The following is a 17,004-nucleotide window of genomic DNA, read 5'->3' on the forward strand; positions in this document are numbered from 1 at the left end:
TGTTGTATCTCTAGGTTTATGAGTTTCTTAATAGTAAAGAGCTATATCTTATATTTTTCTATGTCCTCTTTAGTGTGAATATGGCAGGGTCTCATATATATTAAGTACTTCATAAATAAATATCTGTGGAGTGAATAAATCTAGCAAAGAGATACACAAGAAAGCTACCCCATGAGGCAGCTGCTGTTTCCTTCTCCAGTCTAACCTCGACACAGATAAAAAATTAACATGTTTATACACATTTCTGATCTTGATACTTCCTCAGGATAACTGTAAGCTCCTTGAGGACATGGATAACTTTGCTTTTGTGTTCATAACCCTAGCACTTAACATGGTGCCTTTCACATAAGAGACATTTAGCAAAATTTGTCAGGATGAGTCAGACCGCTTTATTTCTTTATTTAACATGACAGGAATAAGTATGTAGGAACCAATAAGCAGGGCTGATGTGGCATTTATAAGTCCTATGTTGTGTGTGGTGCTCTGCTGTCTCATTGAAAGTGAGGCAAACAGCAGGCACTGTCCTAAGGCTAATATAAACATTTCACAAAGGCAATTAACTTTACCATTCTTTCAATCTGATGACTCCGTTCTACAAATTCTCTTGAAGTTTTTCTTCCATATTTCTCCTTATATTTGATGTTGGTGATCTTAAAGGTGACAATGTAATAGAAAGTCTTTTCGTCTAGAAGGTAAAGTAAATGAAACACTGATATAATATATGTATATATACATATGTACATATGTGATGTGTATATTTATAAATACCAGTGTGTTCACATATATGAAATGTGAGATACACCAAAGTGAAACATATTTGAAAATTATTTCTTACCTTGATTGTTGTAGAAAGTCATGCCACTACCACCACTAAAAAATAATCTACTTGGCAGATTTCACATTCCTGGCTTTATCCATTTATCAGATTAGTCAGACAGCTGAGGACCTGACATCTCATTTAGTATAGTTGTAGTTATAGGCACCAGTATATAGGCACATATACAATTGGGTGTGAAAATTATGTCTTACATAAACACTAAAAGTCATATTGTGAAATTGCTACCATCTTTATAGAAACAGATTTTTGAGGATGAATTTAATATTCTAGTTGTTTGTGCAATGACAGATAATTTTTCATTTCCCCAAATTTGATTTGTTGTCAACTTTTTTGAAGCAGCATTGTAGGATGGAAAGTGACTGGGAGCAAACAGTTATGTGCCTAAATCAAAAAGGGCTCAAAGCTTGCCATAATTATTAATTACGGTCCTAAACGATCACTCAGCATATTCTGCTGATGCTCTGTTCAGTCATGTCTGACACTGTGACTCCATTTGCAATTTTCTTGGCAAAGATACTAGAGTGGTTTGCCATTTCCTTCTCCAACTCATTTTTATGAATGAGGAAACTGAGGCAAACAGGGTTAAGTGACTCACTCAGGGTCATACAGTTAGTAAGTATCTGAGGGTGGATTTGAACTTGGGTCAAGAAAATCCCAAATAGGGTCAGCATGACTGAGCAACTTCCTGACTCCCAGCACAGTTCTCTATCTACTGCATCAGCTCTTCTGCTTCTACTGCAACTGCTCTTCTCCTGATGCAGAATCAGAGCTAGGTAGGAATCTGGCTAGTGGCAGCTGAGTATATATAAAGCATGAAAATGGAATACTTATGTGAGAGAGGAGATACTACTTTGAGAGAATAGTAGAATGCTACTGAGAGAGAGAGAAATAAATTGTAAGTGAATATAAATGAGGGTGTGTTTGGTATGGATTCCAAGAAATTTGCACATGAATTTGAATATTGATTCTTAGAGAATTAGGTTTGTCCTAGTTTGAGCCTTACTTTAGGTAATTCAAAGAGAGAAGAGGATTGAGGTGAAACATAAAAGTAAGCAGCATATGAGTTAGTTGGAAAAGGTGTATGCAAATTGAGTCCTATCATTCTCTCCATGGAGTCATTCTAATATTCTGGAGAACAGGGATGTAATATACTGGCCATATATGGTATATCTGAGCATCCAGTAGTTTCCACATGTGAAAAGTACCTTGAATTAAACATGGGGTGAGGGGTCAGGGAAGAGGAAGATATCCAGAATATATCCAGAGCCTAGAGCATCAGTGGGTGTGTCTATGACATTGCATTTGTTGACAGAAGACCTGGGTTCAAATTCAGGTTCTGATATTTATTTGCTATGTGACTATGGATGAGTCATTTACCCCCTGGAAGTTTCAGTTTCCTTCTCTGCAAAATATTCATATTTAATAGTATTTCCATACATTCTTCACCTCAAAGCACTATATAGTGGGGACTATGTAGATATGAGTTATCATCATCATCATTATTGCTTATCTCATTTTTCTCTTATCTTTAGATGGGATACCAATAAAAACACTAATGGGGATAAATTACTTTTCTGCTACTATTTGTGTGTTGTTAATGTATTACAGACTTTTGTCCAAGTGAATGAAGTGGCTGCATTTTGTAATTCAAGAAGAATTATCACTATTGTTAACAAATTGAAAAAGTTAGAATTTAAAGATAATTTTAATTAAAATTCTACTCTTATAATTTAATTGATAACTGGCAATGACAGTCATGAGTCAGCAAGTAGGTATTGATCATTATGTCTATGCCCAGCTAGTCCTAAGGGTTATGAGAAGACCTGATCCCTGCTCTCAAAGAGTTTATTTTCTAGTTGGGGAGACAAAACATATACATGAAACAACTAAATAACAATGCAAGACAATATGTAATTAAATGTTAAAATATTTGGAACAGACTAAAAGAACTATCCTTTAGAGAACAGGAAGGAAGTGATGGGAGAAATGGTCCTTTTTGAGAAGAGATGGAAGAATATTATTGGTTGGACAAATTGCATGAGCAAAATCCTAGTCTCTGTACAAAACAGTTTCTTTATTCAATAATTACCTTTAAAGATCCAAAAATAATTATTTTGATTTTTCAAATCACTTTTTTAACCTGTTTCATTTATTTTAAATTGTGCTTTTCCAATACAGGCAAACTTGGATCATGACATTGCAGTAATGGGATTTCATAATATAAATAATTCTGCATAAATTAAATTAACAGTTCCTTAATGTAAAAGAACCACTCCTAATCATTGTGTAGTAAATATACATTCCAATTCCTCATCCTGATTTCCTATGGTGAAACAATGTATTCCCTGGAGTCATATAGAGCTGAAAATGAAATAGCATATGAAAATGTGATTTGTGCTTTAACAAGTTTTACAAATTTGTGGCACATTATTACCACTTTAGTTATAATACACTTAATATTATTCAAAGTGCCAATAAAGTTGTTATCTGCTTCTCTTTAAAAGGGGAATATACATGTTGTCACTCTTTATAGACATTACTTCTTCAGGTACATAGCAACACAACAGATGTATTAAAGATGAAATAAATTGAGGCAGAAAGGTTTCTAGGAAATTATGGGATGGTAGAGTAGGACTATAGAGAAAAGAAATAAGAGAGACAGAAGGAGATACCACGAAGGTAGAGTCAATTAGACATAATACCAAATTGGATAGGAGAGGTGAAGGAAAAATCAGGTAACTCAACAACGGGTGAATGAGGATGCCAAAGGCAGAAATAGTAAAGTCAGAATCAGGTACACATTATGTTTGAGATGTCAGTGAGTGACCCAGGTGGAGAGATGGAGAGGAAGAGAGATAGAAAGAAACAGAGATACAGGTGAATGGGTGTTTGGATTCACCTAAACAGAAGTGATAGTTAAAAGAGTTAAAGCCATGTGAATGAATGAGATTACCAAGAGATGTGAAGAGGAACAATCCAAGAATAAAAATCTAGGGACTATCCATATTACAGATCAGGAAAAAAATGGTAAAGTCTCTATTCCTTCCCATCCCTACTAGATTATAAACTCCTTTAAAACAGGATCTGTGTTATATCTGTGTTTTTATACCAACTTTAAGCATGAACATAGGGGGTATGGACAGGGACTGGACCTGTGATTTAATTGGCATAGGGAAGAAAAAGAGAACCAGCATCTTATAGAGTCCACTGTGATCCAGACTTGGTGCTAAACACTTTACAAATATCATTTTCTTTGATCTTCACAGCAACCTTGTAAGACAGATGCTATTATTATCCACATGTTACATGGCATCCATATTTAAATGACTTGTGTAAGGTCAGCAGCTAGTATCTGAGGCAGGATATGAACTCAATTCTTCCAGACTACAGACCCAGCACCTTATCCACACTGTACCTCTTAGCTGCCTAGCTGGCCACCCCCAGGTGAAGAACCTCTCTCTATCATTGCATATCCAATACCTTTTCCACTTATAGTCTTAGAAAGTTACCTAATAATAATCATTATACTAATAACAATAACTAACATTTATATAGCATTTACTATGTGCCAGGCAGTATGCTAAGCCCTTTGCAAACATCTCATTTATCCTTACAACAACCCTGCAAGGGAGGTGGTATTATAAGCCTTATTTTACATATGAGGAAACTGAAGCAGACAGAGGACAAGTGATTTGCCCAGCATCACATAGCAGTGTCTGAGGGAAGACTTTAACTTGAGTCTTTCTGACTCCATGCCTAGCAACCTGTCCAACCACAATGCCTTCTAGCTGCCTATTAATAGACATTCTGCACATGAAGAAACTCCCTCTACCATTGCATGTCCAATACCTTCTCTGCAATTCATAGTCCTGCCTACAGCACTAGGACATTGAGTGACTTTGCCAGAGTCACACAACCAGGATGTATCAGAGGCAGAGCTTCAAATTAGGTCTTCTTATCTCTGAGGCCAGTCTTCTGTTCACTAAGAGAAGCTATGTTCCAACATTGAGCCTATAGTCATTATTAAATAAATATTCGTTTAAGTGATTTGAATTGAATAAATTGAAGCTGACCTTCCCAAAATAGGAGTGAGGAGAGGTTTCAGAGATATGGTGTATTTGCTGAATTGTTATCAACACTTTCATAATCACATTTTCACGTGCTAGTGAAGGGAACACCTACACTTTATAGATAATTACTTTATTTCAATGTGGGAAACTATGAAGTTCCAAACAAGCCTGATAAGACCTGTCACCCATCAGTAAGTTTCCACACATTATTCAAGATCTCTTTTGTCCAGGATAGGGTGAGAGACTGTTTTCACTGGGAAAGTTCTAAAGTCTTTCATGTCTTGGGAAAACTTATTCCCTTGATGAACATATTTTGTTTGGGTTTGAAGAAGTAGCAACCCCTTAAAGAAAACAACAAGCCTCTTTCTGGTTTGGGTTAAATCTTGTAATAGTTGTAGACTGTAATATATTTATTAATGGCTATCTGCTATAAATAGCATTATCAGTTATTCAGTTGTTTCAGTCATGTTTGACTCTTTGTTACCACATTTGGGGTTTTCTTGGTAAAGATACTAGAAATGTTAGCCATTTCCTTCTCTAGCTCATTTTACAGATGTGGAACTGAGGCCCATAGGGTTAAGACTTGCCCAGGGTCACATAGCTAGTGTCTGAGGCTGGATTTGAACTCAGGTCTTCCTGACTCTAGGCACAGCTCTCTATCTAGTGAAGCACTTAGCCATATTAGTGAACACTCTAGATAAGATACTTCAGGAAATAAACTAGATGCAGTGGGATATCAGAATGTAAAGAGACAGTAAAAGTTGCATCACTTGAATGTTTTAATGTGACTAATCCAGAAATGGGAAGGATATAAGGGAAAACTGCAATGCTATATAATAAGATCAAACAGTAGGCCCTTTATAAATGTTTGTTGATAAGGATTAGACCTATGATTTCTTTGTTGTTGTGAATCCCCTTACTAAGAAATTCCCTCTACCACCACAGGTTAGCACCTTCTTTATAACTTAGAGCCTTAGAGATCTGCCAAGGGCACCAGGAGGTTGTGACTTGCCTAGCATCACATAACTAGTATTTTTCAGAAATAGGACTTAAACTCAAAGACTTGAACACAAGATCAGCCCTCTAGACACTAAACCAAACTGACTCTCAAATTATTTGTAAAGGTTAGCTAAATGTTAAAGAAGATACAGAGAAAGAATGGCTTAGAATACAAAGGCATGAAAGGTTAATATATAATAACGACTAATTCTTGAGATGAAAACAACAGTTCCCTGCTGCCTCCCCTATTCCCCTTCTTCAACATTTATAAATAATGTAGACCTACTTTTGATGTGGGGCATTTAGGTGACCCAAAGGATAAAGTGCCTGAAGTCCAGAAAACTCATTTTTTCTGCATTCAAATATAGCCTCAGACACTATCTGTGTGACCCTGGATAAGTTTTAACCCTGTCAACCTCAGTTCTTCATCAGTAAAATGAGCTGGAGAAGGAAATGGCAAACCATTCTAATATCTTTGCCAAGAAAAACCCAAATGGGGTCACAAAAAAATCAGACATGATTGAACTGAACAAACCTTTGACCTTTAGGAGTTGTCCTTTGTAATGTGAAAACTCCAAAGTAATTTTTTAAAAATTCTTTTTAAATTATTATCACCTTCCTGCTTCTCAGCCCTGTTCAGAATAATGCTGCTGACATATACGATATTACTGGTAACAGTGACAGCTGTCTTTTACATGATTCGCTTCATTTTTATTCTTCCTTTTCTTTTCCTTTCCTTCCTTTACTTTTTTCTTGCCTTCTTTTCTTTCTCTCTTCCTTCCTTTCTTTCTCTTCCTTCCTTCCTTCCTTCCTTCCTTCCTTCCTTCCTTCCTTCCTTCCGAGTAGATCTCAATCTCTCTCAGATTGAAGTATGGTAGCTACTCACTAGTTGATCCTGCTCTTATAAATCTAGGATTTCACATGCTCCATTTTCTGTCCTGAATCAGTTCACCCTTTCTTAGGCAATTTGGTATCCCCCACCTGCACTGACCCCCATTCCCAGGGGTTCACCATTATTAGGGCTACACTAAGTACAGACACCTGATTGGTTTACCCTTCTGAAGTTCAGAATTCATGAACTCAATATTTTAAAATAAATTTTATTCTATGTGACATCAATTTTCCATTATCTATGGGTAACATCTTTCTAATTCTTAAAGTGGACATTTACCATTTACCCGGAAAACTGAAAAAAAAAATAGTGCTACTATTTACCTTCTCTTCTTTTACTTATATTCTTTCATGAAGCCTATAACACAGAAGACAAATTTTAAGTAGTTAATTACTTCCCCCAACCTAAGAAAGGTATGAACAAGAAAGGTAAAAAATTCAGGGAGGTGTCAACTCAGTTTACATGAGTACTTTGTGGCATCTCAGAGCTGACTGACTCTTTCTATGTCCAGAATGTAGTGGGCAGTAGGGAGGATGGAGTCAAGCAGTGAGGTAAGCTGGAGACAATGAATACATTTTCAGCTCCTCCCTAGTTAGGTCTTCACAAGACATTTTAATCTTGTTTGACATGATTTCCCCAAGCATCAGACACACCCACATTCAGATGTCAGGGCAAAAACATGTTCCAAAGACAAAAATAAATGACTTCAAGTTGTCTATTATTTTGAATAGTATTTCTTCCCTGTACTACTAGATACAACTAAGAATTGATTCTCTTTTCATTCATTTATTCCTTAGTCATGGGGTATCTATTTCCCGAATTTTATGTTTGATATATTTTTGTTATGAATTAGAAAATCAGCAGACATGAACATTTCCTCATGTAAAGGTCACAAAAAGAGGATTGGGCAGTGAGTAGAGCACTGGATCTGGAATCAGGAAGACCTGAGTTCAAATCTAGCCTCCGATACTTATTAGCTGTGTGATCCTGGGCAAGTCACTCAACTATATTTGCCTCAGTTTTCTCACCTGTAAAATAAACTAGAGAAAGAAATGGCAAACCACTCCAGTAACTTTGCAAGAAAACCCCAAATGGGGTCATGAAGAGTTGGATGTAACTGAGACAACTGAACAACATATAAATTAATCCATTAATGAATAGCTTGAGACTCTTTTTAAAGTATATATTAGATTTAACACTAACCTGCTTGTCAATGTCCCCTTCTCAACTTCCTTCTCTTTTTTGTATATTTTTAAATGTTTCATCAATGTTCTTTTCTTCTTCTTTATCACTTCCCTCCCTTAGCTGTTCTGAGGAACAATAGGGCTCAAGTTGATTGAATGTCTACACTGAATCAGGCACCAATATGTTGGCCCATAGAGGCAGCTAGGTGGCACAGTGGATGGAACACTGTTCCTGGAGTCAGGAAGATCTGCGTTAAAATATCAGCCTTGAATATTTAATAGCTGTGTGACCCTGGGGAAGTCACTGAACCTGTGTCTGCCTTACTTTTCTCAACTATAAAGTGAAGATGATAACAGCATCTGCCTCCCAGAATTGTTATGAGGATCAAATGAGAGAATATTTGTAAAGCACTTAGCACAGTGTCTGGCACATAGTAGGCCCTCAGGAGGCAAACTGGCCTACGTTGGAAATAGAGCAGCTGCTTCTATGCCAGTCAGCTGCGTTTAATTGAAGAAAAGGGCATTAACTGTGTTTCCAATCTGGGCCAGATAGGGAGATTCCATTTTGGGGTAAAAAAACAACCCTACTTGTTTGAGAGGAAAAAAAGCTAGATCCTAAGTCTGTGAAATGTGCACTGACTTGCACTGTGATTTTTATAGTCATTTCATCTTCCCAGGCCTCAGCTTAGCCATTAGGAAATTGTTTTTCTATAAATTCCCTTCTAGGTTTGAAATTCTATAAATCTTATATGAAGTCTTTCTTATACTACCTTGAGTTTGTCTCAAGGTAGCTCTTCATAGCATCGATTCTGATGATAATTCAATAAATTTCATATCTGTTATGACATCTAGATTATGATATAATCATAAGATTAGATATTGATAGAACCTTAGATCTTATCTCACTCAATACTTACATTTTATATTGGGGAAATTAAGGCTCAGGCAGATTAAACAACTTGTCCAAAGTCTTACAGCTGGCAAGTAGCATAACTAGGATTCAGATTCAGGCTTCTGCCTTACCATGTAGTTCTCTTTCTATTCCATCCGTCTTTCATTACTATTGCCTCTTTTGCTGCTCTTCTACATGTGAGTTTATCTCCTCCCCAAGGTCCTACTCCAATATCTCAATGTTGGGTGGAGGCACTCCTGGTTTCTTAAAGATTATTCTAGTAGAGCAAAAATTCTGAAAGTTTCTACCATCATGCAAAGACATTGTATGTGGTTTTGGCAAAAAAATTAAGTTATCTTTCTAAGGTCCAGCCTAGCTAAGTGAGAGAGTATCACCATGTAGGCGGAATATTTGATGATGAAGTGTTTGGCCATAGCAATAAATGAAATAAAGAAAAACTTAAAATTACCTTACCATATTTGGCACCCTTCTACTTGTGTAGAGTGTCAGAAAAGGGGACAGAAAGTACAAAGAATAATAGATATTTTATGGTACTAATAAACTTTAGCATAGCTTTTGATGCCCTGAGAGATTCTTGTCCCACAACCAATGAGGAAATACACTACTGAAGGAGGTATTTATCTGTCCAGTTCAGATCATACTCTGCTGATCTGGGATGATGGCTACCTCTGTTTTCAAGCCTGAACTACAGATTATTTTCAAAAGTTAACCAATCTGATTTTTTTACATCACTCAAATATCATTCTTAAGTATAAGAAAGTGTCAAGGTATTGATTCATAATGAGTTTTGGCCACAAAACAGGGACTACATTGATACTTACCTGCAATAACAACTCGGGCGACAATACCAATGGCGATCACTATGATTATCACAATTACCACCGTGAAAATAGCTAGCATGAGAGGGCTCCAAAATTGGTTTTGTCTTCTTGGGTAGTTAACTTGTGGATACTTGGCTTGTGGGCATGCCACTGGTCTGTGGTGACAGAAAAAAATATAAAACTTAGTACTAAGCAGGGACTGTAATCCTATCTATATTTCTTAAACCATGCTTTATTAGGGGAAAGGTCATATATGTTCAACATCATCTGAATTATGAGACCTTGAATATGCCACTAGACTTTCATTCATAGATATTTATCACCTTATCTTTCAGTCTAAGATTTATTGAGATGGTAAATAACTAAAATATTGATAAGTGGATTCATCTTGTTTTCCTTTCACATGGTAATTTTAACAAAGAAATCATGTTTGAACTCATGGCAAATGTGATTCATTTCACAGGTATTTTCGGGTTACATTATAGAAAAAGAAAAAATATTTTGAACTATGTAGCATTCTATCTTAGGAATATTTTCTGTATTGGGGGAACCATAGAGTCTTTCTTATTCTGTATAGTAGACATGGGATGGGGAGGGTAGGAAGAATACATTTTTATTGTTAGATTATCAACACATGCAAGTAAGATTATTTTACCACTAAAATTCTGGTACATTGTCATTTTTGGCAGATTCAAACCCCCAAACGTCATTAGGGAAAATATTAAGAAAAATTTTAAAACATTAATCTTATGAGCGAGAGGAGGGAGTTTGGATTTCTGATTTCTCTATTATTGAGAAGGGAACTCCTAGTGTAGTAACTCCCTCTACTGATGAAGATTGGTACCTCATCTGTAACATAAAGTATTAATGAATTGCATAGGGAACTTGGTGATTAAGCAACTTCAATGATTAGGCAAGTAGTATGTATCAGAGGCAGGACTTGAATATAGATTTTCCTGACCCCAAAGCCAGTTTTCTATCCACTTACCATGCTGCCTCTCAAAACATGACCTTAGAACAAACACTTCCATTACATTAAAACATTTTTACCAATGAAGTTAATAAAGTGCCCTCCCTCACTCTAATCAAAATCAACTGCAAGTCATGTCATCATTTTCCTGATGCCATGGTCCTCTTCGAAAATGGACAAATACAATAACAACAACATTTTAAATTCAGACCATTTCTTTTATTGCCTTAAGAAAGTGCTTCTTTTTATTTGTTTTTCAAATAAATTGTTGTTTTTTGATACTCAGAATTAACACTTCTCTGTAATCAGGAACTGACCATACCAAAATGAGGCCATCTGGATTTCAACTAAGCAAATGGTCTTACCTATATAGAAACATATATTCCAAATCTCCATGAGGTTTCTCCATTTCTATTTATTGATCCCTTTATTCTCCCCATTATGTGTAATGCTTTCTGCTTTAATATATTCTAAGGTCAACATTACTGAAAGCTCTGTTAGATATCAAGCTTTCTGATAACATGGATTGGTTCATTAAAGGTGTATCATTTCATTTTACTTATCTATTTCCATGTACAGTCTTTCCCAGGAGAATGTAAGCTCCTTGAGGCCAAAGACTGTTTTTTTTTTCTTGTCCACACAGTACCAGACAGTAGTAGGTAGACACTTAGCAAATGTTTATAAAAGTAAATTGAGTTGATGTGCTGCCCAAAGACATTGACCCCTGGGCATTTTTCTTCACTGGTAATTTGCTGTTTGATTTTATCCTTAGGTATGAATCAAAAGTATAACATTTTTGAGACACCATCCTCCTTACTGTCTCTGTATTATTTCACCTTGAGTTTGAACCTGAAACTTTGAGAAAAAGAAAAAAGACGTGCTATATTCTTAGTTGAATGTACTGTTGTTTTTGTTTCATTTTTTCGGTCCTGTCCAACTCTTCATGACCCCATTTGGGGTTTTCTAGACAGAGATACTTGGAGTGCTATGTCATTTCTCTCTCCAGCTCATTGTACATATGAGGAAACTGAGAAAAACAAGGTTAAATGACTTGCCCAGGGTCACACAGCTACTAACTGTGTGAAGCCAGATTTGACCTCAGAAGTCTTGCTGGCTTCAAGCCCAGTATTCTATCCATTGCGCCACCTAACTGCCCTTGAATTTACTAGTTCCTGACATAAACTAAGGAAATTTCTCTTTCTAAATTCAATGGATCTATGGATAATCACCCTGAGGCATGGGACAATCTTATAGGGTTATCGGGGGTTGTGCTTTATCTGGATGCTTTTTTTCTTTTTCTTCTGTTTTTCTACCTTCTGCTTTTACTACCGACCCTTGTGGGGAGAGTAGATGTACAAAGGATGCTAGTTTCTCATGCCAGTATATTATGCTGATTAAACTACCTAGATGCTTCTCTCTCTCCCCTCCTTTCTATGTGTGTATATCCACACACACACACACACACACACACACACACACACACATCCCTGATTCAGAGTTAGCCCCTTTGTCTAGAGGCTACATTTCTTTTGAATGAAACTGAAGCATTTATAGCTGTTTTATTTTTTATTGCTGTTCAGTCATTTAGTCATGTTCATCCCTTCATGACCCCATGAACCCTACTGTCCATGGGGTTTTCTTGGCAAAGATATTGAAATGGTTTGCCATTTCCTTCTCCAGTGAATTAATGCAAATAAGAGATTAGATGATTTGTCCTGGATCACATGGCTAGTAAGTATTCAAAGCCAGATTTGAACTTAGGGCTTTCTGACTCCAGGTCCAGCACTCTATTCACTGAACCATTCAGTTGCCTTGCTGTGTTTTATAATGTTTGAAATAATGTGTGCTGGGGATTGGATTCTAGATTTATTCATGCCTGTGACTATGGAGTATGTGGAAACATAATGAGAGTTTACTAAGAGGTGGGGTTTGTCCCACTTGGGGAAAACATTAAAGGTCATTAAAAAAAACCCGCTGAAATGTCAACACATTTTGAGCTAGATCTATTATGCAAATGTAAAGTGGCTTCTGATAAACACAGTGAACAACGCAGTATAAGCCAGTGACTTCTGAGAAATTCAATTTAGAGAACTTCTTGACTGAACTAGATAGGCAGAGAAAGGACGCTAAACCAGTTCTCACTTGGCCCAATATTAGTTTATCCTGTTTATCTGAAGACAGAATAAATTATCCCAGTGAGTCTGAATGGCCTTGAAAGTTTCTTTCAAATGAATTAAGGCCAATTGGTCCATTTACAGGTACATATCAAATATGGGCCTATAATTCATGCAAATTAGTTTACAGATAGATGCAAAGTTTTATCTCTTCTACAGAATTGTGATTCCTACATTAGAATCAATATTCTGCCAGTTATTTGTGACTTGGAATAACACAGTTTGAATAATTAAAAAATTTACTTAAATAAGTATAGCAATAATATAACTATCACTTTCTATTTTATGAAATAATCTCTTCCAAATAATGCTTTAAGATAGGAAGTGCAAATATTTACCAACAATACCCAGTTTATGAGAGAGTAAAATGAAATTTGACAAGTTTAAGTATTTGAGATGGAAATGTTAATCGAGGCATCCAGTCTATAAGGCACCAGTGCTCCCGACACTACAAATTAAAGAACTAACCTTGACTTGTCCTGAATTAGGTAGACAAGGGAAAGGAGTTGAACCTGTTGCTACCTAGTCCAAATATATATTTATCTTGTTTAGCTAAATTAGAGTCAATGATCCTAATAGTAATGAATGCTGTTAAATTTTAACATCGACTCAACATAGAATTCAGCATAGAATCAAATTTAAATCTAAATAGATCTTAGAAATCTTATATAGCTTAACCCTCTCTCTTTAGGGGAAAAAGGCGAGACCCAGAAATGTCAAGTGATTTGTACAAGATTGCATTAATAAGGAGAGCCAGGAGTAGGACCCAGTGGTTCTTCTAACTCAAATAGTGCTCTTTTCACACCACATGGAAACCTCAGTTCAATTCATTTTGATTCCTATTACTTCGATTCAGTTAGAATTTACTAAGCACTAATATGTACAACACTATGTCATTTTTTAAAGTCTCTCCCATCAAAGAATTTGCAATTTAATAGGAATAGGTAGTGGATGGAATAACAAGAATAAACAGAAAGTATGTTACAAGGTAGAAATAGTATGCAATAGTGGTCTGACCAAAGCTTTGTCAGAAATTTGAATAAGATGAGATCACTTTCAGCAGAGGGTATCTTAAAAAGCTTTATGTAGGAGGACAAACATACTGAACCTTGAAGAAGAATTTTAAAATTTTAAAAAGTGGAATAATGGAAGGCATCTATTTCAATCATGAGCTATGTGCTATGAAAGTTCATGGAGGCAGGAGGATGTTGGATAAGACCGAAAAATGGTTTGCAGTCCAGTCTAGATGGACACATCATGTATAAAGCAAAATAGTTTGGCATGCTTTCAAATGCTCAAATGTACATATAAGCCCATCTATTCAGACCTTCTCTCTGACAATATAGATTGCAATCCATTTATGCCTGTGTGACTATTGTTTTGTCTTCCCAATGTGCTGGGGTCCTTCTTGCTTTCTCCTGAAATCAGAATGGTAGTGGAGCATTCTAGCTGTCCATGTCTAGTTACCTTGCCCTTGCCACATAGTCAGCCTACCTTTCTTCTAATCATACAATTCCTTAGTAACATCTTTTAGCACTATTTTTCTTTGGATTATCATTGGTTATGTATCACTACTTAATCACATTCATATGCCTTTCCATAGACCCCTTTGTAGTAATCATTTTTTAACATTTTTAGAGGCTACAAGTTGTTCACATGTTCTAGAAGATAATTCTGAATAATACCAAGAAAATAATTGAAATGTCCATACCCTTTTGACCCAGAGATCCCACTGTTATGCATATTCCACAAGGAAGTCAAAAACAGTAATATATGTTCTATATACATCAAAATATTCATAATAACATTCTTAGCAAAGAACCGGAAACAATGTAGATGCCCACAAATCATGATACACTAATATAGTGGGCAACTACTATTGCGTAAGAAGCAAGGAAGCTAAAGTTTCAGAGAAGCATGAGAAAGACTTGAATTCACTGATTTACAATAAAGTAGAACCCAGAAAACAATGTGCAGAATCACTATAACAATATGAATGAAGAGAACAAAAAGAAAAGAAACAAAATGCTGTATAATTATCACCCAATCTTATCCTAAAAAAGAGGTGAAAAATGTACCTACCTTACTTCTATGCAAAGTGGAGGAATGAATGTGGAATGGCATATATAATAGCATACTGTTGATGTGTTGATTAGTTTTGCTAAACCTCTTTTTTATTCATTTATTTTCATTTTTAATTGCAATGAATGACCCTCTAGATATGGAATTAGATAGGGCTATATTAGAAAATGCATGTGATCTAAAATATTTTTTTTTTAATTTAAAGAAATAAAAATCTGCTGATGTCACAATCAGTGGAGGAAAGAATCACCATATTAGACTTTAGGCTTGAGGAAAGAAACAGATTTCAACAAATAGAGTTATGGGACTGCTATTCCAAGTTGATGAACAAGTCACAAAGATGGGAAAACATTGCATCAGAATGGGAGACACAGAGTAATACAGTTTGGATGGAATGTATAGTTCATGAATGGATATAGTATGACATGAGACTTGATAGCTAAATTGACATTATACTGCAGAGGGTCTTGAATGCCAGTTTATACAATACAGTTTATACTTTATTCAATACATGATGAAATGTCCCTGAAGATTTTGATTAAATGAGTGATGTGACCAGAGATGTGCGTTACAATTTTTTGAAGCTATGTGAATGATCAAATAGAAAGAAGAGAGAGACAGACAGGCAGGCAGGCACAAAGGCAAAGGCAGAGACAGAGTTGAGGTAGGACAGAACAGTTAGGAGGCTATTGCCATATGAGGGTCTGAACTAGGGTGGTTGTAGTGGGAATAGAAGGAATAAGGTCAAATGCAAAAGATACCTTGGTGGCAAAATAAACAGGAATTGAATGATCAAGTGAAGAGGATCAAGGTCAGGGAAGAATTCAAATTGACTTTGAGGTTATAGACTTGGGTGACTGTGAAAATAGTGCTGCCAACAATGAAAGGAGATGCTATGGAGAGGAACAGGTTTTGTGGGAAAGATGATAAGGAAAACTTTGCATTCTTACAGATAACATAACTAGTTACTAAAAAAAAAAAACAGCCTCAGCTTCTGAATGCAAGATTTGTGTACATTTGGTGCACTTAGGCAACTTGGTAAACACTAATAATAAAGCATACTATGTATGTCATGTGACTAAGACGCTGCTCTTCCTGTTAAGTTTCTGACGTATTAAGGAATAAGATCTCTGGCATACTCTGACAAAGAAGCCATTGCTACTGCAAATACAGCTACAAAGCCAGTATGATTTCCTTCCAGATTTCAAGTATTAGTGACAAAGAAAAGCAAATCTCAATTTCTTTTGAATTTTTGCAAATATCATTCCTGCTATATTCCTCTTTGATGTTCATTGCTAATTGCCAGGAACCCTTTTATCTAACTGAAACTAAGTGGCTGCTACTTTCCAACCCAGCCAAGCACTACCACCAGGAGAGTCCAGTAAATGCTATGGTCTGCCAAATCAGAAAGTTATAGTGTGACTTAAAATCTTTTTTTGTATCTTTAAGCCTACTCATATGTGAAAGAGAGCCCATGTCAACCATGTCAACAATACCCTCCACAAATAACCCATCTGGGTCGATGAACAATTAAGACTTTGAGCTATGTCTTCTTTAAGAGGCAGGTTCTTTGATGATAGGGCCTACAATCATGCTTAAATAGATAGGTGTGAAAGCCCACCCCCTCCCACTAATTATTGTTAATAAGCTCTATGGTTTGTGATTTCAAAGTTAGCTAACACCCAGACATTGGACTATCACTTACTGCTCAGTGATTAGTAGTCTCATTCAAAATTCTTAAGAATCTAAATCTAAATAATTGTCAAATGATGAAATTAGATCTGCTTTTTTTTCTATAGTCTTTTTACTTAACTTTCCTGAAAATAATAATTGTTAGACTTCATGTAACACTTTAAACTTTGAAAAAGGCTTTACATATGTTATCTCACTTTATCTTCACGACAACCCTGTGAGGCAAGTGCTATATAGCACTTCTATTTTACAGATGAAGAAACTGAGGCAAACAGAGGTCAAATGATTTGCCCTGGGTCACAACAACTTAGTATATGAGGGGGGATTTGAATTCCGGTTTTCCTGATTCCAAGCCCAAAGCTGTAACTG

At 36.0% G+C, this 17,004-nt stretch overlaps 1 protein-coding gene across 2 annotated transcripts in view; it reads right to left on the bottom strand.

Annotated features, from left to right (window-relative positions):
• The window catches only part of TMPRSS11F (transmembrane serine protease 11F), a 74,386-nt gene that overhangs the window by 27,637 nt on the left and 29,745 nt on the right, over window positions 1-17,004 (bottom strand). For both annotated transcript variants that reach the window (XM_069105335.1, XM_069105337.1), the window contains exons 2-3: window positions 9,718-9,872; window positions 567-685 (exon numbers count right to left, since the gene is read on the bottom strand). In XM_069105335.1, the coding sequence (XP_068961436.1) occupies window positions 567-685; window positions 9,718-9,872 (274 nt within the window). The remainder of the gene's footprint in view (window positions 1-566; window positions 686-9,717; window positions 9,873-17,004) is intronic.

The sequence above is a fragment of the Petaurus breviceps genome, unplaced genomic scaffold (assembly GCF_028583685.1).
Source record: "Petaurus breviceps papuanus isolate PSGF00001 unplaced genomic scaffold, PetGlider_PUasm1.0 76, whole genome shotgun sequence".
Classification (NCBI taxonomy): Eukaryota; Metazoa; Chordata; class Mammalia; order Diprotodontia; family Petauridae; genus Petaurus; species Petaurus breviceps.